This window comes from Gasterosteus aculeatus, chromosome Y (genome assembly GCF_964276395.1).
Source record: "Gasterosteus aculeatus chromosome Y, fGasAcu3.hap1.1, whole genome shotgun sequence".
Classification (NCBI taxonomy): Eukaryota; Metazoa; Chordata; class Actinopteri; order Perciformes; family Gasterosteidae; genus Gasterosteus; species Gasterosteus aculeatus.
Window position 1 is genome coordinate 18,081,332 of NC_135709.1, and position 26,589 is coordinate 18,107,920.

Consider the following 26,589-nt stretch of genomic DNA (forward strand, 5'->3'; position numbering starts at 1 on the left):
CTAGCACATCTTAATACGAGATTTTACAATTCTATACAACACATATCATAATTCTGGGCAAAATCTCAAACCAAGTCATTCTAATTAGAAATGTACAGATCATGTCTCTTAAATGTTCAACACTGGGTCAGTGTGTCAGCTATGTTACATTCACTTTCTATTGGTGCTTTTCTCTGTACCAGATTGACATTCGATGTACAGTCAATGGATAAAGACAAGGTGTATTATTCATGGCACAGTGGTCGGTCTTTTCGTCCCGTCAATGGGTTACCTGTCAGTCTGTATAACTTTATGTTTACTCATATGGGTTTGTTTGTACAAAGCTCATTGTGAACAGCAATCAAAGCACAACTAAAATGCGATACAGTATCATTTATTTCTTGGTCCAGACAGAAAGATCAAACTACAGTTGTGGAAGCACGGAGCGATGAAATCAGTCAGATTAATTATACCACCCCATCGTAGTTCCCGCTTCTTTAAATATTTATTGTTCTTTTCATCCAATTGTTGCAGCTGCGTTCATTTAAAAATCCTTCGACTACTGTTTTCGGTCCGATCTTGTGTTTTCTCATGAATATTGCAAAAAATGCAATTGCAAAATAGTTCTTGCTCTCCCTACATTTACGCCTGAAATATAGCATGCTCCAATCTTTTGTTTTTTTAAAGCTTATGCATAAATACATAAAGTGTGCATGGATTGAAATTCAATTAAATACAAGGACTGACCCCCCACAGAACCCTGCATGCACATTTGAACTTTTAGTTATGTTTTTTCATTCCATGATCCATCATCTCGTCCCGTTTCAGAACACTGTAATTAAGATGCGGTGTGACAAATCTCATCTAGATGTGTACACCCACACACACACACACACACACACACACACACACACACACACACACACACACACACAACCACAGTGATCTAAAATAAATGAATGGTCTCCAAACTCCTCTGTTTCTCCAGACAAAACCAAGGACTCTGAGCACCCGTGTTTCCCAGCACACATACCTATGTCCCTGCAGCCGGGCCTTCACCCCTCCAGGGGCTCCATCCCACACCCTGTGCCCAACCTGGTGCCTTCTCACTTGGGGAAGCATCACGCTGCTGCTGCTGGGGGGATCCATGGAGCTCTGGCAGCTGCCATGATGACTCAGAGGGCTAGTGAGGCGGCGTGGTTGACACGGCAACGAGGACAAGGGAATGAGAGGGACGCTCCGCTGGAGATGGGCCTCAGGTCACCTGGGAAAGGGATGGAGCTGAAAAGAGACAGTCACAGGTGAAAATGGCCAAATAATTATTTAAAAAACACAATTGTATACTTCTGCAATGTCACTCGGTGCTTTGAGGCCTTAAATCAAAATGGAATTTAAATTTAATTTATTCCACAGAACCTATTCAGTCCATCAGAACTCAGGAAGCAAAGACGTACCTCCCTGCCTCGGTGCTCCACCTCCCCTTATCTCCCCTAAAGGTCCCCATCCTCCTGCCCCTTTGACCACACTGTGGAACCCGGCCTCCTTCGTCGGCACCCCCTCCGACTCCCGCAGAAAACTGAACCCTCCGACCCCGCCAAGCCGGCCGCCTCCAGGACTGACCAGAGCCGACAGGCCGACGGTAAGCTGGGGGGAGAAGCAGGAAGACGGAGGCAGAAGGCGGACGGAGGTCACAGAGCGGTACACCTCAACGATTGGAGCTAGTTTACAAGAAGCAGGTTCCTGGAACCAGGCAGACCAGGACCGAGCCATCCAGAGCCTCTATCACCGCCATCACATCAACAACCTCCACAAGAGGCCCATGGAGCCCCCGTCTGTTCCCCGCGCCGGTGCTGAACTGGTGGGGCGGTGTCGGGCCGCTTCTCCGCCTCTGGTAAGGGAGCGACAGGGTAAGCTGCCCAGCAGTGTACTGGTGTATGACGAGGTTCTCCAGCAGCACCGCCAGCTGCTCAGCAAACTGGACCTGGAGGAGAAGAAGAGGAGGGAGGCCCGAGAGGGAGGTGAGCAGAATGATGGAGCGTAAATAGGCGCAGAGGTGGAAAGAGGATGGATTCGTGGGCAGGCAGAGGAGATATCTACACACACCTAAAACTTCTCTCTCCACAGGTTATTTCTATGAACTGGACGAGTCGTACGATGAGAGCGACGAGGAGGAGGTAAAAGCTCATTTGAGGAGAGTGACGGAACAGCCCCGACTCAAACTCGACACGTCCTCCGAGGTGCATAAACAGACTTCCCATGTGAGTACAGAGTTTGAAAAGTGTTTGTTAGAGTGATACTCACCCGTCCAAATGTCTCTGTTCGAAGAAAGTGGATTTCCTGCGCGCGTGCGGTCTGACCACGCTGGCCCATCGCGACGAGCTTCTGCTGAGGAAAAGGCGAAAGAGGAGGAGGATGATGCGAGAGCGCAGCCCCTCTCCGCCGGCCGCGCGGAGCAAGAGGAAGGCCTCGTCGCCTTCGGCACCTCCGGCTCCCTTAACTACGCCATACTCTGCAGAGCAGATGGACTGCACCCCTGAACTGCACGACAAAAAAGACTTCCTCCTTATGTTCAACCTCTCCCACGTCAGCCCACAGCAGAAGAGAGGTAACAGCATCCTAGGTGTTACTCGCTCTCTCCAGAGTGGAAGTGGGATTCCCTGTGGAAATAACACACTTAGTTACACTCAGTTTTGTTATTTACCGAGGTTGTAGGAGCAGTGGGAGGAATGAAAGTTAAGAAGCATCTTAGGAGGAGGGTGTGGCAGGATCTTCTACGTCAGGGGTCTCAAACTCAAATCAGCTGCGGGCCAGATGCAGCCCACTTCAACTGAACGCGGGCCAGACTAGCGTCCGAACGGCATGGTCGACAATAACACAACTTAACACTCACTTTCAAAAGCAGTCATTGAACCCCACCCTGGGGGATCGGTCCGAATGAGACTACAACACTAGTCCTCCTTTAACTCAGCGGGGGAGACCTAAGGTCATGTGACCGTGGAATTCCTTTATAGCCAAACGTGAAGTTACGTGAATCGAAGCTGCGTAGTAATGGACGGAGACGCTCGTCGGTGACGTCAGATGCTTCATGTGTTGTTAGTGTGAGTCGTAAAGGAAAACTTTATTAAACGAGCGATGCTAACGGTTAGTCACATGATCACCTGCGCGAAAGAGGGCAGGAAACTGAATTTCACCCTCCTGCTCTCTGCACCTCGGCCGACACACACGACCCGCCCCCCATGTCAGTCACATGCATGCCACGTTCACTGGACAAGCACACAGTAGGAAACCGGAACATCATAACATGTCCCACACAGCAGCTGACAGTGGGGTTACAGTATAAAACTTGCGGGCCGCACTAACATTACACTTTCATATTAAGGATGGGGCCACAAAATATCGTCCCGAGGGCCGCAATTGGCCCACGGGCCGCGAGTTTGAGACCCCTGTTCTACGTCCTCCAGTGAGGGTAGTTTTCACCCTGTTTCTGCTAAAATGTATGAATTTAGATGTTAAACTCATATTAATTCATCTAAAAACATAGATATACACACAAAAATGGATTTATTGAAAACGGCATGTCAGAAATTTTACTGTAAACTACATAAACCAGAAAAAACAACATACATCTGTACAGACCAATCTGCTCCTCTGAAAATAACTGTGATATTTTCAGGTGAAAGGGGTATTAAATATGTTATCTGTGGTTGTCTATTGTGTTGTATTCTCAAGTCACCCATTTGCTGACCCTTTTCCGTCAATTCCTTGTGCCAGTCAATATTTTAAGCAATATGAATGACAGATGTTCTCATTCTGTCATTTTCTGTGTAGATAAGGAAAGGCCTGAGGGGCTGCTGAAGGCCATTCAAAGGAAGACTGTGACATTAGACACACTCAGATATAACCCTTTACCTCCGTGTAGCAGTCCTCTTGCTAACTTAACTTGTAAGACACACAGACGCTTCAGCAAACACACACACACACACACACATGCTCATATACGCTTATTTAACACAGAAAAACATCTTTCTAAGGAGCTTTTGTAAATGTATTTTCAGGTGACTCCTCATCCGCCTCTTTGCTGAGTCAATCAAATGGACACCAGTACCCAGACTCTCCCAGCCCCTCCCCTCCCTACTTACACAAACCCAAACATCTCGCCCATAATGACACATTCAAACCCTCCGTGGACACCCACACGTCCCACAATCCGCCACCTTTGAACCCCCACCCTGAAAAGGCCGAATTCACGGAGGCTCAGCCAAACAGGAAGCTCCAGGGCCTCCAGAACGCTGTTGCTTCCCCACACAAAAAAGAATCCAATCCGGTGCAGAATGGACGGAATCGTCCCTGGGAGAGGTTTACACCGGAGGCTTTTGCTCAGCACTTCCACCAGGCCGTGCTGCAGTCCACACATAGCACACTGCAGAACAAAGGTCAGCCTCTCTCTCCCTTAGGTGCAGGACCATTAAGGCCTGAAGGTGAACTTTAAAATGACAATCTTCTGCCACCTAGTGGTGTTTATGTGCAACATTCTCAAAATTGACATTCATGTTAGTAGTAACCAATCTTGGCTGAAAAGACTGACTTGGCCCTTTTTGTCTAACTCATTTCTTCTAAGGAGTCTCGAGCTGTTGCCCAGAGGACGGCGCGATGCCTCACAGCGTCTCTCAACTGAAAAACTCATCCACTCCGTATCCTCTTATCCACGCGCTTCAGCACGGACAGATCAACGGCTATCACTTCCACCCCCTTGCAGCCGGCAGGGACACTCCAGAACCGCGCGAAGACCTGTCTGATGAGGACGAGGAAGAGTCTGGTCAGGAGGAGGAAGGCGATGAGGTGGAGATTGAAGAAGCACCGAGGAAGTGGCAGGGTATTGAAGCTATCTTTGAGGCCTACCACGAGTATGTGGATGGTGAGTCGGTGTCCGATCGGTTTAGTGTCTGTCAATGGACTCCACTATTCCCCTTATCATCATCATGTGAAAGGAGTATTAGAATGAATGTAATTTCTCCTCGCTTGTGGTTTCTCTCTGCACAGAATGGAGTATAGAGAGGCATGTTCTTCACAGTCAGTGTAAAAGACTTGAAGCACAGAATTACAATCTGACCAGAACCGCCGAGCAGCTCACTCTCACTATGGGTGTAAGTATCTGACAACGTATCTGCGAGCACAATTTTGTACTTTCATCTTTTATTGTTATTATTGATTGTTTGTTAGTGATGTAGCCTGCTACAGAAAGTCATGGTTCTGTAATGAGACTAATGTCTGCCCTTCATTTGCCAGGACCTGGTGAGTCAGAGGCAGAAGGTGAGAGAGGAGAGGGACAGACTTCAGGCCCAGCTTGAGCACTTCAGGAGGTGTTTGACACTACCGAACATACAATGGGGCAGGGGGCAAGTCAACGGGCACACGCCGAGGTGACCTCTGACACCAACTCCCAGGCAGATACACCTCTGACACCAACAAACCAGTAACAAGACAAGCTGGAGCCAGATCCCTCTGCACTCGAGAGCTTGAGGGAGCCAACCCTCGTCTTGTGTGGCCAATCGGTTATGTTTCCCGTCTGGTTCAACATTCAACTGATTACCTGCCAAGTTTTCCACGGTATCCGTAAACCATGGTGACCGTGTGCGTTCCTGTCTCTCTCTCGTTCTGCCGATGGATTGTTATTGTTGGTTGATAACACCTTCGTCCTCCGTTACCCTTACCTGTCCCACAAGTCCCCAGCTTTAAGGATATTTTTGCATAAAGTGTAGGGATTCACACATATGAGATGCATCTCTTGGCACACATCTGTAGCCTCTCTGGACAGCAATAAAGAAGAGAGTAAGTGTGCAGGGGTCACTTGGTCTGACTCAAAGAAGGAAGAATGAGTCAAGGAATCAACGCACACCTCAGGCCTTAAACTCGCTAGGATGCACTTGAAGTGGAATTGGAGGAAACACTTGACCGTCCCCTGTGTGGTACAACATTGTAGTGTCTATTTAGCACTGAATCTGACAGTTGAAGCAGTTTGTGTGCGTGTGAAGCTTCCGCAGCGGATAGAACATCTAAAGGATATTATCTATTTAATGGTAAAATGGTATCAATGAAGTTTTTTGAGGTTTAATAAAATTTCCATTGGTAATGTCACTTGTGATATACAAAGAATTTTGTATGTTTTAATGTTTTAACCATCTCTTGTGCAAAGCCATATGTTACGTTTGAACTGCTGCTGGTCAGAATAAAAAAATGTTTTGAAAATGAAGGATGTTAGGACAGTTGTTTTCAGAAATGTGACCAAGATGCACAGGGGATAGTAGACAACATGAAAAAAGTTTTGTCTGTCATTATCATGACGATTGCTCAGATGGTCTATCCACGTGCCTATAAATGTTGATAAAACTTGAAGAGAATAAAAGTTGTGATATTTTTAAGCACATCACAAAATTCTTAGTTATTGACATCACGCGAGCGAAACAACAGTACTTTTAGACACATTGTCCGACCGCATTATTGTTTACACCATTCTAAAGGGTATTTCTTCTTAAATTATCATGGAAAAACTGATCAGATTTTGTGAAGGAAACAGAAAAACCCTGATTATTATTCAGTTAAATTTCAGGACTGTCAAAACTAATATACAATATATTTTGAATATGAAAATAATTTAGAATTGTTCGTGTGTGACATCTGAATGTCTCTATCTCTCTATAGATGACAAAAATAAACTAAATTTTTCTCTTTTGATGAGATCCATTTGGTCAAGCCTGATACAACAAATACAAAACGTCCTCTGAATGCTGAAGTCCCAGGAGCGCGTTCCTACAAGCACAAACGAGTAGCTATGTCATCAAATCATCTGACTTTCCTGCGTCACTTGTCCACCTCCTTAAACTTGCTGTGAAATCCTGTGTTTTATTTTGAATCAGTTTTCATGTAATGTATTATTTTGACTGTAAAATTGTGATTATTATAAATAATCGTTTGTTTTTATTATTAATTATTTATTAACATATATTGCTGTACATTCCGATGGAAATTTACATTATAATATTTGCAAAATGTCTAATTTGTCATTGGCATTAATCTGGGGAAAGTTGTCACTCCTCACACATTTTTAATTTCAATCATTTTCTATCAGTTAGATGTTCTTCTCTTGGTTTTTATAAATCTTGTATCTTTGGTTCAGAAATTGCCCCAAAAATCCCAAATAGGTGTTGAATTGGCATACACAATGGGAGCATTGTCATCCTGGAAAAGACCACACTGATGCGGTGACGTTGGTTATAACGAACATTTACTTACGAACCGTACTTAAACACTATTTTGAGGAACTTCCACTTCTTTCAGGTTTTCCCATTTTAGGCTACTTTATACTTCCAAGGCACAGGCACACATTGCATATTACAGCTAGTATTGCAAATAAAGGTTCTGCCCCTCCAGGTTTTCTTTTAGCTAATTAGACCTCAAACTGTTTTACCAGATTCAATGCACTAATGTTAGGGATTTAAGCAGTAGAGCACAACTAGCGGTAGAAATTATAACACCTATAGTAATGTTTAGTGTTTTGAATTGTAGTTTGGTGATGTTAGATAATTGCAATATCAATAAAACACAATTTATAGACATTTAAGTCATATAATGACTGCACACATTAACATCCTGTCACGATGTAATGTTGAAACCTGGGGACGGATGGTAATTGTCCTTTATGCTTTTCTCTCCAATTTTCTCCCCAAAGAGGGTTTTTTGGTAGTTTTTACTCCTGTCAGGTATGAGCAAAGGATGTTTGACAGCCCTGCGTGGCAAACCAATATGGACCATATAGAACTGAGTTAAACATAATGGTTAAGGTGTGATGATTTAAGATGTGTTATTATTAAAGAGCACTGGCTATTGGATGATGATATTATGCATGCTATGTTATGTTTACACACTGTAAACCCGAATTAGTTGACTTTACTCGCGAATCGCGTGGAAACCCGTTGCCCTATCCCACTTTAGTTTTTACACAAGCTGAAACTAGAAATGTTGCGTTGTATTAACGTGGAACCTTAAGTTTTTATACAAGCTGAAACTAAACATATTGCGTTGTACTAACATGGAACCTTAAGTTTTTACACAACCTGAAACTAAACATGTTGCGTTGTATTAACGTGGAACCTTACGTTATTACACAACCTGAAACTAGAAATGTTGTGTTGTATTAACGTGGAACCTTAAGTTTTTATACAAGCTGAAACTAAACATGTTGCGTTGTATTAACGTGGAACCTTAAGTTTAGTATTTATATTTATTAGTAGTGTGTACTCAAAATCATTAGATAAAACTAGCTATTATGACTTGTTATTGCTACTCATCATTTAACACAATTATTGTATTTTCCTCTAATTTAATTTGCTTTTGATTGGTATTTAAATACGTTATTAAACATTGTTTCAATTAAATTGGATAAAAAAAACAGAAACACCTGTAAATGCTCCAATGCATTTTACTTTTAAGAAAAATGGGCAAACACAGCTAATCACAAAAAGGATCTGTTTCATCTGCCTCAATGAAGGGAGGCCAGAGCATGAACCAACAGACTATCATATCAGAACAATATCTAATTCCATCTACATAGACTGATGAAGAACTGAAACATGTACATAATATAACAATGTCCTATGTCTTTCCGCTACAACTCCGCTACAAGTCACATCCTTTAGCACGCTTCCCACAAAATATGTGTATAGGTGTGTCAGTTTTGTTTGTGGGGGTTGTATGTGTCTGTGTGTGTGTGTGTGCGTTTTATGCGTCTGTTTGTCCACCTGTTTTACAGAAAATAAAAGGGTTTACCCCACAGGTAAGAAAAAAAAAATAGTCAACAGTTTCTTAAAAGTAGACTTGACATCTCTTTACATTGCGAGCTGATTTTTCAAAGTCTGTAGCTTTGGCTTTAGGTCAGTGTGGCCTAACAAGAGCAATACCTGTTGGATGAACTGAAATGTGAGCTTCATAGTCTTGGGGTAGTTAAGATGGAGTGCATACATGAGTCCAAACAGAATGCACATTGCTTTTGGCAGATCTTGAATGTTGTCCATCACGACTTCTCCCTCAATGATGATTTCCAACGAGGCTGGACTGAGATGCTGGGAGGATGTGAGCACAGCACCTTCACGCTCAATAAGAAGTCTCCCAATGTCTGGGTCACAAAAAGAATCCTCATCGTCAGATTCCTAAATAAAGAAAAACAGAAGAGCCCACTCATTACATTCTATTTCTCAGTTGAAAAAAAACTTTCATTAAAAATGATAAGAAAGCAAGAGCTTACTCACAAAGCCTGCTTTGAAGAAGTCTGTGGGGTTGTCCCCAGGATGATAGGAAGCCCTCTGACACTCAGTTGGCTCTGTAGTCTTTTGGGAATTAAACACAGTACCACAAGTTAGATAGCTCAAATGAAAAACAAATAATGATCTCTAAGAAATCTTAAACAGGCCGAGCAATGTTTGGATAGAATTATGCAACTAATAGAGTAGCATAGTGATATGATGTTTATACCTAACCTAAGAAAAACAATGCCAAGTACATAATGTGTATGGACTTACATTGGTCTGTTGTAAAATATGTGTCAACAACTGTCCAACATTCCCTCTCTTGGAACGAAATAACTCGAGGAGACGAGGACTGTGCCGGTCGATGCTCTCATAGAATTCCGTCTTGAGGTTCTTGCCCCCAATCCTGCTGAACTCCATGAAGACCTGAAAAATACAGAGAACAATACAAATCTGAATTTAAATCAACTGAACTATACAAGGCAGCTAAGCCATCTGCAAAGTAGTGCTGTCCTGAAAAACATCCATGAATGTCCTTTTTATACGATTTGAAATGTTGATGTTTAAATTAAAAACATCATGCCCCAAATTAAGAATACCAATATTTCCTTTAAAGAGGACAAGAGAAATATACATCTAGACACATTATATAATAGAAAGATAATTATTTGTTATGTTCTCTTTCTTAAACATACTTGATCTTCAGTGAAAAGGGCAGGCCAGCATCTCACCATCGTGCTTATGGCAGGTTCCGACTCCACTACCTCTTTTCTTCTCAGAGCAAACGTCTGATCCATCTTCTGTTTCACAAGAGGTCCGTTTGGTGTTCTTTTCTGCATTTCATCAACCAAGTCTTTACAGGCCTCCAGGGCTGCCTGATCAAATGCACACACATTGTTGGTGTAAGCAGGGAAATGGGACAGTTCTACCATAGTTTCCGTGTTTTAACCGATAATGTTTTAAAAGGTAACCCCTTTTCTCACAGATAAACTCACAGTACTTACACTTCCACAGCATCCTCACACCACAAGAATCTGTAAAACAAGAAACTGTTTAGGTCAACAACTCAGCACAACAATGTCACTGCTAAATACAATAAGGTAATAAAACCGAAACAACACCTGTGTTACAGAGAAAACCGGCATGAAAACAAGCGTGTGTGAGGCCGGTTACACACTGCCGGCGTGGCATTTCTGTTGCGTGTCAGCTGCGTGGATTTTTCTGTCTTTTCACACCAGAAACGTGTCTGACGCGGCGCTGCTGCTGCTAGCCTCGTCTGGACACATGCATGTTTCCCATTGATTTACTGCACTCAAGCGGTATACTTCATGTTACACATCAATATATACTGATTTGATTACAGCAAAGACAACGTCGGCAGCATTGACGGTAAATACACTACAGTATATTGCATTCTGTACAGGTGCAATATTTGAAAATCGATCATCTTTTTGTTTTTTAAATTACATTTGTATATCTGCATTTATGTCATAAACTCGAGACTTTCGAACATCAACATGCCATTTATTAATTTGTATTCATGTCAAAATGAAATATACTAATATATCTTTTCATATAAAATTTAGCCTGGAAACGCTTCCAATGCTTGCGTGTGGCGTGAAATAGCAGTCGGTCCTGTTTCTAGCAGGCGTGTGTAGAGAGTGAGAGGGGAAAAGAGAGCGACCAGTGAATCAATGGCTGCAAGTAGCTCGGGTGTAGCTAAACACCTCCACAGCAGATGTAATTTGCCCCGACAGCGGTTGAATCGTTTTTCTATTGCGTAAAATGACGGTTGAATAAGTGATACAGTCGAACAAACTAACGGTATGTGAGCCGTCCTCAGACTGTTAACACTAAGTTAACTTTAAGTTCAGCTAACACTTTTTGAGTAGCTAGCTAGCTAGTTTTAGCAATAAGCATGTATTAACACCATGCACAGGTTCAAACATTAACATTAGACGGAAATAAAAGCTGCGTCAAATTATCTGCAAGCTTTTGGGTATTAAACATTCCCACAAAGATAACTAGGCTACAATAGTTATTTGACATACTAACCATTCCACTTCGAGGTGGTAAGGTTGCTTTCTTGGATTCCGTCTGCTGCCGATGCCTGTGCTCGTCCCGCCAGGTGAAGAGCCCCTTGGACGCACGTTGGACGTTGGTCTGGTCACGTGACCAGGCAGCTTTTTGAATTAGCCCCTCCCCTTTATTGCAAAAGTAAACATACCGAGTTATCTGTGCTAAAAATGATTAGTGCAATGAATTTTTCAGCTAATTAGTACTAACAACTAATGTTGTTTAGTAATGATAGCAGGTTTTTACTAAACATAAAAGAATAAGTAATGATCACTCGTAAGCTTAATTAGAAACAAAATCCGGGTTTACATGACGAAGCTTTAAGCCAGAGGTGTGATCATTGAATGTACCGCAGTATTAAGTGAACAGGGATCGGTCAGGTCAGTGAGGGATTTCTCATTCGGCCATCAGATGGAACCAGGAGGGAGTCATGTGATGCTTTGGAGCAGAAAGGAATTCATGAGCTGGGTTTGAATGTGCAGCCGATCACATACGACAACAGCAAAAGGGACACGCCCCCTGCTGAGCTGGAGAAGGACCAGACAGAAGCCTCCTGTGAACCAATAGTGATGGTCATATGAGACTAGACGAGGGGACTTCTCCATTTCACGAAATAATATTTAAACTATTTCATACTTTATTTCACTTTGTAACTGCTTATTATTTATGTTAGTTATTCAATTATTTAAAAACTCAAGCCAGTTAACTATTTATAACTCTCAGGAGAGGCGAGGGTAATAGTAGTGTTCCTTGATCAGAAGTTCAGAACTCCACACGAATAATGGTAACAGAGTATTTCTAGTCAAAGTTGGGTAAGCATTGTAAGTCAATACATTCTGATTTATTTCTTAAATTGTTAATCCGTACCGAAGCGTCAGCATTAGTTATTTTCCCCCATTTATTGAGGGTTTCCATTACATTTGTCACCCATCGGACTGAACATGGATGATCTTGTAAGAATTGTACCAGCAGCTTAATTTACAGTAATATTCAATATCAACACAAAGCAATACAAGCAAAGAAATACGACTACATAAAAAGGTAAAACAATGAATCAGGAAGGCAACAAACTTGAGTTCCAACTAGAAAATGCATTTCCTGCTGAAAATGCGTTGGAATGCAAAAAGCTGAAAGCTGAAATGAATTTTTAAAAATAGCTGAAATTACAGAAAGTTGAAGGGAATTTGAATACATTTGCTTAAATTACAGATATTAGAAAAGCTGAAATTAATTTGAAATTGCTGAAAATACAGAAATGGGAGAAGCTGAAGAGAATTTCAATAGAATTGCTGAAAAAGCAGAAATGAAAACAGCTGAAATGAATGTGAAATGTTGCGAAAAAAGACAGAAATAATAAGCTAAAATTCATTTCAAAAACTGCTGAAAATACAGAAATCCGAAAATGTACCAGCAAGCCGAAAAACTGAAATGAATTAAAAAAATGCTCATGATATAGAAATGACAAAGTACCAGCAAGCTCAAAGATTAAATTAATTGAAATTGCTGAAAATATTGAAATTTCCAATGGCTTTGCTGAAAAAGTGTTAATGCCAATAAGTCAACCATTTTTATGTCAATAGTAACTGTAGCAGCAGCAGGTGTAGTCGTAAAAATCAGTAGTAGTCTCAGTGTTGCATCGAGTATAAAGCAGACAGTGACCTCATTACAAACATTTTATTTGTTTACATTTAGAATACAATTTTGTGAATCAATATTTTAAAAAGAATTAAAACAGTAATTAGTATTAGCATGTCAAAGACTAACATACAGAACAGCCATATTGCTCATGCAAAAATATAAATCACTCGATTTTATTGAGGAAAAACAATAGCAATTATAAAAATGTCAATAAAGATTCTCTGTACATGTGGAAATGAAAACTGGCAAAGTAAAAATGCTTTTCTCTTTGTATATTTAATTGTTCAAGTAAGGATGACTTATTAATCTGAAATAAGTTACAGTTAAACTGATTCATCATAATTTAAGTGCTCTCAAGCGAATTAAAAAGAAGAACTGTAAAGAGAATTGGAAATCAAGAAAAAGGAAAGGCTTTCTGCGGAAGACGTTTTTATCCACAAAGATCCCACAAGATGAACCCATAGTGCCTATAAGAAAAACGTTTTAAATAGATGTATACCACAGACCAGGCAGAATATTATTTTGTCACTACCAGTAGTTTGAGGTGGGTGCTATATTTCAAAAGATGCATTTACATCCTGTCTTTACATCCTTTTTTGACTCATTATCTTCTATCGATATATAATAAAATACTATAGATGAGTACAGTGCACAAGTACTGTTGTATTGACCATAATGTATTTTGTGTAAGATGAGTGAGAAATTTATCAACACAGTTTTGTGAACATTGGTCCCTTTGTTTGTTATTCATGAATACATTTACTATAGTTTCAATAGTAAACAATATGGTTCATTTCCTATAATTAAAGGCTTTTCACATTGTTTCCAGACCTAGGTTAATACTCAGCTCAAGACTTCAAGGTCCAGGAGCCCTGGTCATGTTTTAGCCATCTGAAGATGACACACTTGATGTCTTACAATTTAACACTGGGCAGTCTCAGTAGAGCTTAGGTTATCCTAAGGATCGGTGTACACATGTGAAAAACCTTGAATATATCTACCAGCTGAAACCCCATAGTAATGACTCATTGTGATACAAATATGTCATTCCTTGATGTTAATTTGCTCATATGGACGAGGCAATCAAACAAACATTTACATCCTTAATTTTCTTATATATCTGTTAGAAAACTGACTGAAAAGGGACGGATGACATAAATAAATAAATAAGAACAATTAACACAAAAAAAGTGGCTGAAACATAAAGAATACATATATTGTTAGATCAAATACGGTAGAGATGAAACAAACAAAATAGACAGGTGTCCTGTAGTAATACTGTTCATGAGTTAGTAGTGTATGCTTTAAAGACCTGTAATATTATGACCTTTGGCTCCAGTCATCACGTCAGGATAGTGTTACTATAGCAACATGGAGGAGAGGCCTTAAAGACAGAAACAGGAGAAAATGTATTAATGTTGTTAACATGTAAATATCACATGCAAGTAGGAAGACCACCAGGGGATTGTTTTGTTGTGGTCAGAGATATATATTTTTAAAAATATCTAATCCCAATTGTTACCTTTACAGCTGGTTTAGGGAGGAGCTTGAAGCTGCATAAAGGTGGGGCTGTCACTGGGACAGTGATGACTGACTGATGACTCTTCCTTGCAGTCACACACCTGATCCTGACAAAAATAAAACAGGAAGTTATTGTTAGAAACTAAAGAGAGACTAAACTTTCTAAAAAGGTTTATAATTCACAGTAATGAAATACCTTGAACTCTGCTGCAGAGCAGATCAACATATAGGTACAGTGCAACTGAATTGATGATGTTGAGCTTCTTTTATGTGTTCAGCCCTCTCTGCAGTCCTGAGTGTCTTCACTGTGAAGTGGAGGAATCCGAAAGGAGGAAGACCTGAAGGAAGAAGTGGATATAAAATTAGAATGTTATATTGGATGTACGATTAGTGTTATTAAGAATATTGCATTCATACAAAATGAATACGTGAATGATAACAAAATTAAAACAAAACATTAGAACTCACATATGAAATAAGAAAACAATACCTTATTATCTGTTGCGAAGAAACCTCAACACTGGCAGGGAGAACACGTGTCTCTGTGGTCCAGCAAGTGTCCACTGATGATGAACAGTTAACACGGTGCTTCAACATCTGCTCTGCTGCTGCAGTGGTGGCAGGATGTCCTGGTCGGTATGAGCTGATCTAGAATCTCAGAGCCAGACAGGAAGTGAGGCAAAGACAGGCAGGTGTTTTCTCGTCCTTTGCTTTGAAGAATGACGGGGACAGGCAGGAAGTCAAATGTGTCCCTATGAGGTCTAACTGTGATGGGTCCTCAGTTGATTGACAGTTTAGTTGGTGCTGCAGTCTTTGTCATGTCTTAGATGCTGTGAGCTGATCCTCACAGTGCAGAAGGAGGTGAGGCCAAGAAGATGTCTTTACAGAGGACAAGGGAGGACTGTGTCTCCTGTCCATCAGAAAGGAAACTTAACACTACAAAGACACATGATAACTGTGTCTCCAGTCCATCGGAAAGGAAACTTAACACTACAAAGACACATGAGAACTTTGTCTCCTGTCCATCGGAAAGGAAACGCAATACTAAAGAGGACACAGGAGGACTGTGTCTTCTGTCCATTACAAAGGAAACTTAACACTACATAGGAAACATGACAATTGTGACTGCTTTCAATACAAAGGAAACATAACACTACAGAGAACACAGGATAATTAAAATTAAATTAATGGGGATAGAAGTGTGGGGTTTCAGCTGGTAGGTACATCAGAAAGTATTACATCTACAACACATACTTTCTGATGTGCGTCTGCTACACAAAATGTCAGCAGCTGTGTACAATGAATTTTACATTGTACACAGCTGCTGGAAGAGTTTTGGCCTGTGCATTTATCAACCCTGACCCAAACCCACCCTGATAAATGCACAGGCCAGAATATGTTAGAAATATTGCTAAAAATAACATGGTTACCTGGAAAACTATATGACCCATAATATTATCCAATACTGTGAACACTTAAAATGACCCCATTCTACAATATTATTACAGTGCAACAACTAGTTTGACCAGATGATTCAGTTTTCTTTACATTGATGATTACATAATCCCAGACTAATAACAATGTGGTATTGTTAAAAAAAGTACACGATTCTCAGTAGATTTTGATCTTACCTGACAATTTTAAGACCTGTTGGAGGAATGTAGACAGAAAACATGATTGTGTCAAGTGACATGTTTTTTACTGTAACAGAATGGAGGCCCTGCTGTGGTGGAAAGATGGAAACGGCTGTATGGCGGATCCCCCTCCTCTGTATAATCAAGTGTCTCACTTTTGTGAGGGTCAAACTGCAGCCCCCCACTTGAAAGGGCTTACATTGGCTTACCAGTGTTGGAGAAGAGATTCTCGTTGAAATCACCACAGACAATGATGGGCTGACAGTCCATGATCTCCAATGAGTCCAGCAGGCTCCCCAGGTTGGACAGGAATGATCTCACACTGTAGTCTGGAGGTCTGTACACAGCTGCAACCAGGGCTCTCACTGGGGCTTCTACCTTCAGAGCCACAAACTCAAGATCGGTCACATTATGTACGTACTGTTTCTCACGCACCTGAATCTGGCTCTTGAAACAGCAACTCCACCACCACCTCTGTTGTTTATTTGTGGAACATTTGTGTAGGACAGGTGTCTGTTGCGTTTGAACATGTTGTAGCCCTCTAAATGGAGACTCTCTGCAACAAAGGACCCTTGAAGGTGAGTTTCTGTGAGACACAAAACATCTGCAAGACACAGTTCATGATGGCTCCTGATGTCATTGATGTGAGATGGCAAACCTTCAGTGTTATGGTGAACAATGGTCAGAGTGTCACGTCTGCTCGATGTCTGTGTGATACAAAGAAGAGGCATCATGTCGTCCAAGTTGACTTGTCTCATGGTCTCGAGGGCTCCAGTGATTTCTGGGTTGGCATAGATTTTGCTCTCATCCAGATCCAGCATGTGCAGTCCACTGAGAGAGGTCACTCTACTGATAGCTACATAAGCCACGGCAGGTTCAAAAATGTGTTTCAGTGACACTACAGCTGACGTCCTTGTCATACCCTGAACCTTGTGTATTGTGCAGGCAAAAGCGTAGGAGCAGTCGGTAAAATCAACGCGCATTTGCTCGTATTGTCACTTCAATATTCTTTTATTCATTGTTCGGCAAAAACAACCTAAATCACACTCATAACAAACGGAGAATTCAATGCGTAATGCGGTCAAAAATAGTATCTCCTTCCGCTTTCAAAATAGAAAACACACACCTGGCCTTACTCAGGTGACATTTAAATAGCCGACGCCCCCTGACGTCATCATTACATCATCACAAATAAATCAACAGAAAAGGCAGTTTCATTATGCACGATACAAATGTGGTGGAATGGCTTCTACACTCCGGCCCCTAATTGACCGGTATAGGACAATTCATACATTTAATAAGAAAAAAGGCCAAAAATATAATCCATTTAGTTTCGATAGTCCTTTTTGCAAAACGGGTTCAAAAAATTCCTGAGAAAAGGAAAATGAGTTCTCTCAAGGGTCGAAGAAAAGGGGGCAAAGTCTATTCGAGGATCTAATCAGGGCATGTTTTGTAGAAGGCACAGCTTTGTGATGGGCCTTTCCAAGGTGCCATTTTGTGTCCTGATCTTGACACAACGTACATGTCCCCTTTTGCCGGGAAAGGTTTCCGTGATTCGCCCCATAGGCCAGGAGTTGCGTGGTGAGCTTTCATCAATGATCAGCATTATGTCTCCATGCTTTAGGTTCCTTTTGATCTTATTCCATTTCTGTCTCTCCTGTAGCAATGGGAGGTACTCTCGTATCCAGCGTTTCCAGAAGAGATCCACTATATACTGAGTCTGCTTCCATCTTCGTCTGGAATAGGTATCACTTTTGTCGAAGAGTCCAGGTGGAAGAGTCGGCATTCGCTTCATTTGAAGCAGGTGGTTGGGTGTCAGAGGTTCTGGATCTTTTGCATCTTGGGATAAGACTGTGATGGGCCGGTCATTCATGATTGCCTCTACTTCACATAGAGCTGTTTGGAGACTCTCGTCATCCAGGATATGTTCCCTTGTGATGGAGTAGAGGTTCTTTTTTATCATCCGGATGAGTCGTTCCTATACGCCTCCATGATGAGCACCATAAGGGGGGTTGAATGTCCATTTGATACCTTCAGCGTGCATCGAATGCTGGATCTTACTGAGGTCAAAGTGCTTCTCGAAGCTCTCGATCAGTTCCGACAAAATTAGTACCGTTATCGGAAACAATTTCTTTCACTTGGCCTCGTCTGCAGATGAATCTTCGCAGTGCAGAAATACATGAGTATCCATTGAGTAGGCCATCTCCAGATGTACGGCTCTGCTTGCTAGGCACGTAAACAAGGCTCCATACCGTTTTACTTTTCTGCGGCCGTGCTTGACTTCTATGGGCCCAAAGTAGTCTAGTCCTGTATGGGTGAAGGGCGGCAAATCAGGTGTTATCCTGTGTAGCGGTAGGTCGGACATTTTTTGTGTCATTGCTGTGCCATGCCATCTCCTGCAAAGTACACAGTCCCTTGTTATCTTTCTTGCAGCAGAATTTACTCTTAGAATCCAGTATTTTGTCCTGAGTTTTGCGATAAGTTCATTTCTTCCACAATGAGCCATCGAGGTGTGGGTGTGGTGTAGGAGTATCTTTGACAGGTGGTTGTTGGTAGAATAGCAGGATGTTTGGTTTCCTCTGGCATTGCCAGCTTACTTAGTCTGCCTCCGACTCTCAGGATTCCATGTTAGAGGATAGGATCTAGTCTATAGATCCTACTGTTTCTCTTTACGGGTAAGCCCCTTTGTAGAGAGGTCACCTCATCTTTGAAGGATTGTTGTTGGACATAAGACACAAGTGATTGCTCTGCCTTGGCTAAATCCTCCATGGACAGCTGCGACCCAGTTGGGTATGTGTTACTCATTTTCTTTCGTCTCAGAGTTTCTTTGAATTTTAATATCCAGGCTGATGATTGGATCAATTTGTTCCATCATGAGAAGTGCTCAATAAAACGAGTCAGTGGCCTTTCATTCTGCAGTATACTTGTAGTGAAAGCCATGGCCACCTTCTTGACCTCTGGGTCACTGTCATACAGCGTGGGTGGTACTTGAATCACTGGCCAGTCAGTTTCCGGTTGCATCAGGAAATTTGGACCACTCAGCCAATGTCCTTCTTGAATGAACTTCTCGGTTTTCATGCCTCTTGATGCCATGTCTGCGGGGTTGAGCTCTGTCTTTATGTGGCGCCATTGGAATTTGTGTGTCAGATCCCAAATAGTGGACACTTCTTGCGTCATTTTGGATGTATTTTAAGACAGCGGTACTGTCGGTCCAAAAGACTGAGTCCTCGAGGGTTAACTCGAGCTCTCTCCTCAACATCCTGTCTATCCTAGCAGCGAGAACTGCACTAGCAAGCTCCAGACGTGGAGTTGTCACCAGCTTTAAGGGTGCAACTCATGATTTCCCAATCCCAAACATTATGTGAGGTAGTCCAACTTTACTGCCATGTTTCAAGTAGCTGACTGTCCCGTAACCTCGCTCACTTGCGTCGCAGAAGTGGTGCATCTGTGCTCTAGCAACTTCAAAATCTTGTGACTTAAGGCATCTCCTGATTCTTAGGCTGGAAATCAGGTTAAGATCTTTTAGCCATTCCGTCCATCTCTCTGTGTAAGCAGTAGGTATTGTTTCATCACATCCACAATTTAGCTTGCACAGGTCCTGCAGTATTCCTTTCCCTGTCAGCATGACTGGCGCTATGAACCCTAGGGGGTCGTATACAGAGTTCAACACCGATAAAATGCTTCTGCGGGTTACTGATGGTTGTTTTGGGGTGATTGAAAAGAAGAAAGTGTCTGACTCAATGTCCCATCGCATGCCGAGGGCCCTTTCGATGGGCAGTTTGTCTTTGTCGAGGTCTAGATCTTTGACTTCCTTTGCTCTCTCTTCCACTGGAACAGAGGCAAGGACTGCACGACTGTTACTGGTCCATTTGGTGAGTTTAAATCCACCTGTGGTGCAGACTGATCGAAGCTCTTTCACCAGACGGATGGCTTGGCTCTCGTTTGGGACAGATTTCAGACAGTCGTCTACATAAAAGTTTTGACGAATGGTGTTTAGAGCATAAGTGCTACACTTTCCTTCGTTGTCATCAGCTGTCCGCTTCAGTGCAAAATTGGCACAGCTCGGTGATGAGACTGCTCCGAAGAGATGCACCGTCATCCGGTATTCTGCTAGCGGTTGGTTGGTGTCGCCATCTGGCCACCACAGGAATCTGCGGAAGTCCACATCATGCTTTGGTATTCTTACTTGATGGAACATTCCTTCAATGTCCCCCATCACTGCCACTGGTTCCTGTCGGAATCTGAGAAGTACACCCAATAGTGTGTTCGTAAGGTCAGGACCCGGCAACAGCTCACGATTTAAGGAAGTTCCTTGGAATGAAGAGGTGCAGTCGAACACCACCCGGATAGTCTTTTTTCTTTTGTGGTAGACACCATGGTGAGGAAAATACCACAGTCTTCCGTCTTTCCGGGAGAGTTGTTCCTCTGGCACTCTTTCTGCATGCCCTTTCCTCAAGACGTCACACATGAAGCCATTATAGTCTTTCCGAAAGGATTCGTCTTTCTGGAATCTACGGGCAAGATTCAATACTCTTTGTTCCACCACCTTCTTGTTGTTTGGCATACTGATGTTATCCTGACGGAAAGGAAGTCGTATTTCGTAGTGGCCATCTTTCCTTTTGACTGAGCTGTTCATCACATGCAAGAATTTCTTGTCTTCAAATGAGTGCTCTTGTTTTTCATTGTAGGCTGACTCTGAAAAGTCCTGGTTGTATTGGTGTCTTAGAAGCTCTTCTAGCTTGGCTACTGATATTCTATTGGACGCTATCCGTGGTGGACCGTCCTCATCTATAGGTGCAGTGCTGCAGAGAGGTTCATTTATAGTCCAACCTAGGTATGTAAGGACTGCATAGGGCCCCTTGCCTTGGCTATTGATCACTCTCAGTGGTTCCATAGCCTGTGGGACATTTGTACCTATCAATAGGCCTACTTCTGCTTTGATGGGTTTTATGTGGACCTCATTTAAGTAAGGAATTCCTTTTATGTCCGTTTCTGTAGGGATGTTTTCTTGATTGACAGGAATGGCATTTTGTGTGAAGACTTCAGGAAGCTCTATGAAGTTGTTGCCTTCCAGGCTGCATACTTCCAGTCCTCTTATCACGTGGGTTTTCACAGGCTTTTCATGACCCATCGTTCGGAGTAAGATTTCGGTTTTCTTTCCTCTGACAGACAGCTGTTCCATCAGTTTTTCTGTGACAAAGGTAGCAGTGCTTCCGGGATCTAGGAATGCATACGTCTCTATCAAACAGCTGCCTTTGTGTGCCTTTATTTTTACAGGTACCACTGCTAATCTATGATCTGTTGTTCTGCCCCACTTTTGTGCTGTTGATGACACCATAGCAATTTGTGCTGCAGAAGAAACCTTAGCCATACAATTGCTCCTGGTGTCTGAATCCCACTTAGCTACCGGCCTATTGTTTCCCGGAGTAAAGTTATCTATATGTAAGACAGTGGGGTGTTTTTTCTCACAGGAACGACATGTGAGACGTTTCTTGCATTCTTTACTCATATGACCTTTGACCAAGCAGGCAAAGCATAGTCCTTTTTTCTTTAGTAGCTCAACTTTCTCTTTGTGGGGAATCTTTGTTATTATTTCACATGTTTCCATCACATGATCTCCGTTACAGAAAGCACAAGGTTTGATGAAGGCGTCCATGGGTTTACGGATGCCCTCTGGCCTCTCCGGCCTCTCCTGTGCATTAGTGTTCATGTGGGTTTCGGTCTTGGGCATGACAGTTGTAGCAAAGCTTTTCTTGCTGCTAGGTCTTGTATACTGTTGGTCTCTTTTGAATGTTCTGCTGTTTGTGCTTCCGGCAGGATCTTGGATACCTCCGAAGACGGGATCTTGGATGATTCTGACCTGCCTTTCCAGAAAGAGGACAAGGTCCTTAAATTTAGGTCTCTGGTGTGTTCTTTCCGTAATGTCACACACAGTAGACCACCTTGTCTCTCGGAGTTTAAATGGGAGTTTGAAAACAAATCTTTTCATGTTAGATGGTGAGTCCAACTCTGACATGTATGAGAGGTCCTGAACTGCATTACCACAGCCTTTTAGATAAAGGGTGTAGCTATGAAGTGCCTCTCCATCATCTGTACGGATTTGGTTCCAGTTTAAGGCCTTTTCGATATATGCAGAAATTACTTTGAAATCATCACCAAAGTTATATTTAAGCAGGCGCTTTGCTTCCTCATAGCCAGTTGTGGCGTTCATGAGAAAGCAGCTTTGGACTAGCTCCTTTGGCTGTCCAACAGTATACTGTTCCAGAAAGTATAGTCGGTCCTCATTACTGTTGGTTTTATCCTCGATGTTGTGCTTGAAAGCCTTCATAAATGATGAGTGAAAGTGAGAGGATTGCCGTCAAACATTGGCACCTCTCTTTGGGGGAGTTTAGACTCTTTCTGCTGTATCACTAGCAAGTCTGTCAAGTCTGTCTGTCTTTGTAGAATGTTTGTGAGATCTATGCTCTGAGGTGTTTCACTTCTGGTGTGGCTTCGCCTCTTCCGCGTGGTCCGTCAGAAACCACAGCTCTGTGTGTGTGAGGGTTTGCTGTCGCCCTTGGTGGTTGCTCAGATCCAGATCCTGATTCCAGTCAATGTTGGATTCAGAGTATGCATTATTCCTTGGAAGGATCTTTTCGGTACGGTTCCTATCCGTGCAGACTCCATTTGTGTTAGATCTCCTCTTTTGTCAGATGCCTCTATCTGTTCTTCCATTTCTTTTCCGGATTCTGAGGCTTCATCACATTCGAATTCTTCTAGAGCCTTTAACCTTGCATCAGCTGTAGCAATATCTGCTTCCAGATCCAGGGATTCAATGTTTAACCCCAGCTCAAGCTTTTCCTTTTCCAGTTTGTGTTTCCTTTTCAGAGCTTTAGCTCTGGCCTGCAGAGCAGCTTTGTCTGCAGCTATCTTCATGCGTGCTGAAACCATAGATGAAGAATTGGAACCTCTGGAGCGTTGTGAGCCAGTCTGTGAGACACTGTCCCCAACATCCACCAGAGTATGTGGATCGGCCTGAGCCCTTTTCCATTGATCCACATCAGTCAGAAAAACGTAATAATCTACGATTTTTGGCTCATACCAGTCCAAACTTTCATTCCTTCTCGCTTCCTCAGGCAGCAGAATCTGAACAGATTCATGACACAATTTAAATTCCTCCAGCAGTCTCATGAATTCATTTGCACTTTCATTAACATTATGAACATCGGCACCTTCTTTCATCATTAACTTTATTTCATTCATTTTCCGAGTACAGTGGGAGAGTTTTCCTCTACGTGTGGCGCTCAATGATTTAAAAGCTTTATTTTGTTGCGCCGTATCCGTCTCACTCATACCGGCTTCCGTGACTCCCCGTTCAGTTCCTTCTGCCATTATTTGAGTTTTCAGCGTCAGCTGTCAATATTTATTAGTGTTTCAGTTACGTCTTTATTTAATTTTACCTTTTCGTGCGCGCGGCCGTGCTTTGTTTGATCCGCGGTGTCTTTAAGTGATCTCGTAATTTATAGGCATTTTATGGATTTATTTGTTGTTATCGAACGTTTCCTTCGGTTCCTTCTGTCGGTTTTAATGTTTGATCGTAACCAGGTTCGGAAAACAGCGCATACGCTCGTTTACTCACGGTACCGGTGAGCTCGGATTCTGGCCGCAGTCCAGATCAATCCAAGACGACGTGACTCCGGGACAGCTTCGCTCACTTCCACCCGGCCTGGCGTTCCTTCCTCGCGTTCGGATGAGGTATTTTTGACTTGCTGTAGGAGCGGTCGGTAAAATCAATGCGCATTTGCTCGTATTGTCACTTCAATATTCTTTTATTCATTGTTCGGAAAAAAACAACCTAAATCACACTCATAATAAACGGAGAATTCAATGCGTAATGGGTAATGCGGTCAAAAATAGTATCTCCTTCCGCTCTCAAAATAGAAAACACCCCTGGCCTTACTCAGGTGACATTTAAATAGCCGACGCCCCCTGACGTCATCATTACATCATCACAAATAAATCAACAGAAAAGGCAGTTTCATTATGCACAATACCAATGTAGTGGAATGGCTTCTACAGCAAGTCTAACAGGAAACTGTCTGCGTACCCGAGCATAGTGACATGTGCAACACCACTCTGTTCTGCGGTTATTACCCTGACTAGTGTAGCAAACGATCCATTCACCAATCCCTGAGACACGTCTATGTTTCTGGTGAGCATGACTCGAGCACCTTCAGCTACGTTTAGTGTGTCTGGTAACTCATTTCTGGTTCCTTTGTATGGTTGGGCTTGTCGAGCCATTCTTCCAGTTCGTGGGTCCTTCTTGTAGTCATCTGCATCGATCTTGGTGATATTAGAATGGAGCAGAGCTAATGTTACTGAGTTGTGTGAATCAACCTGTTTATTAGTTGCAAAGATGTGCAGGACATCAGGTGGACAAAGTGATGGTTCAGTAATGGTCTGTGACAACAAGGCTCTGTCTGCTTGAGACAACTCATCTGACTTTCCTTTCACACGGATCCGGTTCAACATCTCTGCAAAGGCAACATCATCCTTCTGCCGCATAATCTCAGTCAGGGTGATTGTCTGAAAGTGTTCCTGCCATTGAAGGTGGTGAGAGGTGCATTGTATTTGCACCTCTGTGACGTTCTTGTACAGTTCAGGTTGTGTGAGTTGGTCAGGTAGCTGAGCTGTGATGTACAGTATTTGGAAACAAAAGCTGACACAGTCTGATCATCATCCTCCTCAAACACAGGTGCACCTTCTACCCATATGAGACAGTGAATGTGTGGACTTCCTCTGTGCTGAAACTCAACTCGGTAAAAGTAGTCAACGACTTTGCCAAGAGGCTGTGCAGGAGATAAGAGCACATCTCTGAATAAGGCCTCAACACGCTTATCAAACATGCGCATTGTTGTTACAGGGTTGCTTCTCAGAATGTCACACTTTGCTGACCAGTCGAGCCCTTCAAAGTTCACCTCCTCACCTTGCTGTCTTTTTATTGCCTCAATCACTTCAGGCCAACGCATCTCAGCTGCAGAAAATGTACAAAAGAATGTGGGAGTTCCCAACTGTCTGATCATGGCAAAAAGGTCTCGTGTGGTTTTCTCCCAGTAGGCTGGTGTTCCTCTCAGCGGCTGCATGAATCTGACTGCATCTTTGTTCCTCACCAGTTTCTCTACCTCTCGTTTGTTTTGCAACATACCAGACGTTATTTTTCGTCCATCTCGAGTCATTGGCTTTCCTTTCCTCAACTGTATCGTCATGCTGGATGTGGCCAAGTGTATTTCAGTCACAAACTGAGCAAAGAACAAGTAGTTTGTATCTCTGGCAAAACGATCATCAACACAGAAGAGCCTCGCTTTGAAATAACTGCTGGGTGTTACTTTCATACGTCTCCCTTCATCCAGTGTGTTTTGGCCTGTAGGGAACTGCACAGGGAAAGCAATCGCCTCAAGTTTAGGAGTCTTGAAGAAACCAACTGGACTGTTACTTTCTGCAGGGGCAACCGAGTAGATTCCTTCACTGAAACATAAGATCTCCTCTGAAACATCACACGGCTGAAGACATGATTCTAGGGCAAAACCACCGTTAGGCATGTCACCTTCCTGTTCTTCATCATCTCTCTGCTGCTCTGGTTGTTCACCATCACAAGACAACATGTCAACATCCTGCTCTCCATCAAGCTCAGTTTCTGTCTCACACAGTGCACATATCTCACACATGTCAATTTCCTTTAAATCAGCATCATCATAGTCGTTGTCATCCATAGTGGCATCCTCATCATCATCATCCTCATCTTCATCAGGAAGTGTTGGGTCACAAAGCTCGGCCTCATCTCTGATAGTGATGTCCTGATATTGTGGATGGATGCGTTTGAGTTTATGCAGCGCCTGCACTAGTTTAGACCAGGTGACAGTCTGGAACAGCTGATGTCCTCTGTAACACAATCGTCTCTTCAGCTTTACTCTCATCACTTGAGACTCACTTCTCAGTCTGGGTAACGCTTCCACTGTTTCCTGCACCTCAGACGGGACACAAACCACGTTGCCATGTATCGCTCTCTGGCGTCCTTTGGGAAGAGGAACGATCTTTGCAAACGCTATGCACTTGGCTATGAGATGTCTCTCCAATATGTTGAGGTCACACAGTTCAGGTGGAATGTCAGCGAGCTCCAAGTTGTTGGCTACAGCGAGTGTCGGCATGACTCCATCTTTAAGATGATTGTGGCAGGTGTGACAGATCCACTCTTCCTTTCTCTCATCAGGCACATTGCACTGTTGTTCATCTCTGCACTGGTCATCACACACATGGACGTACTTTCCTGTCAGGCATGCTGCAACCACGTCTGGATTTCGTACATAGTTTAACCTTTTACAGGGTTTCACTTGGTTTGGAAATGATGCTTTGTGACAGACGGTGCAAACATAAGTGGGACCGGACTTTATTTGTGACCTGAAAAC

The 26,589-nt window shown here is 42.6% G+C and overlaps 3 protein-coding genes across 23 annotated transcripts in view; 1 reads left to right on the top strand and 2 right to left on the bottom strand.

The window, feature by feature from the left end:
* Positions 1-7,871, top strand: part of LOC120812590 (genetic suppressor element 1-like) — a 55,611-nt gene extending 47,740 nt beyond the window's left edge. For 10 of the 13 annotated variants that reach the window (XM_040168709.2, XM_040168712.2, XM_078097669.1 and 7 more), the window contains 9 exons: positions 968-1,280; positions 1,393-1,997; positions 2,104-2,216; positions 2,305-2,584; positions 3,808-3,921; positions 4,035-4,412; positions 4,598-4,894; positions 5,020-5,123; positions 5,266-7,871. In XM_040168709.2, coding sequence (XP_040024643.1) covers positions 968-1,280; positions 1,393-1,997; positions 2,104-2,216; positions 2,305-2,584; positions 3,808-3,921; positions 4,035-4,412; positions 4,598-4,894; positions 5,020-5,123; positions 5,266-5,403 — 2,342 coding nt within the window. In that variant the 3' untranslated portion in view covers positions 5,404-7,871. The remainder of the gene's footprint in view (positions 1-967; positions 1,281-1,392; positions 1,998-2,103; positions 2,217-2,304; positions 2,585-3,807; positions 3,922-4,034; positions 4,413-4,597; positions 4,895-5,019; positions 5,124-5,265) is intronic. The other 3 variants (XM_040168716.2, XM_078097672.1, XM_078097673.1) reach the window with 1 other exon arrangement.
* A 367-nt stretch (positions 7,872-8,238) lies between these two features.
* On the bottom strand, positions 8,239-11,665 carry LOC120812745 (uncharacterized). Of its 9 annotated transcripts, none has more exons than XM_078097682.1 (6): positions 11,334-11,665; positions 10,283-10,312; positions 10,010-10,153; positions 9,552-9,704; positions 9,282-9,359; positions 8,239-9,182 (listed from the first exon to the last, which is right to left on the bottom strand). In XM_078097682.1, exons 3-6 carry the CDS (start codon positions 10,115-10,117, stop codon positions 8,862-8,864), a joined length of 660 nt encoding a protein of 219 aa, XP_077953808.1. In that variant the 5' UTR covers positions 10,118-10,153; positions 10,283-10,312; positions 11,334-11,665; the 3' UTR covers positions 8,239-8,861. The 9 variants fall into 9 exon arrangements, with proteins under 9 accessions (XP_077953808.1, XP_077953805.1, XP_077953804.1 ...); XM_078097679.1 differs by having other exon boundaries at positions 10,010-10,149; positions 11,334-11,474; XM_078097678.1 differs by having other exon boundaries at positions 9,974-10,149; positions 11,334-11,474.
* Positions 11,666-13,109: 1,444 nt separating this feature from the next.
* LOC120812169 (uncharacterized) lies at positions 13,110-24,066 on the bottom strand. The gene is made up of 4 exons (XM_078097685.1): positions 15,004-24,066; positions 14,710-14,851; positions 14,515-14,620; positions 13,110-14,376 (listed from the first exon to the last, which is right to left on the bottom strand). The coding sequence occupies exon 1, from the start codon at positions 22,473-22,475 to the stop codon at positions 19,482-19,484; it is 2,994 nt and encodes a 997-aa protein (XP_077953811.1). The 5' UTR covers positions 22,476-24,066; the 3' UTR covers positions 13,110-14,376; positions 14,515-14,620; positions 14,710-14,851; positions 15,004-19,481.
* Positions 24,067-26,589: the final 2,523 nt, after the last annotated feature.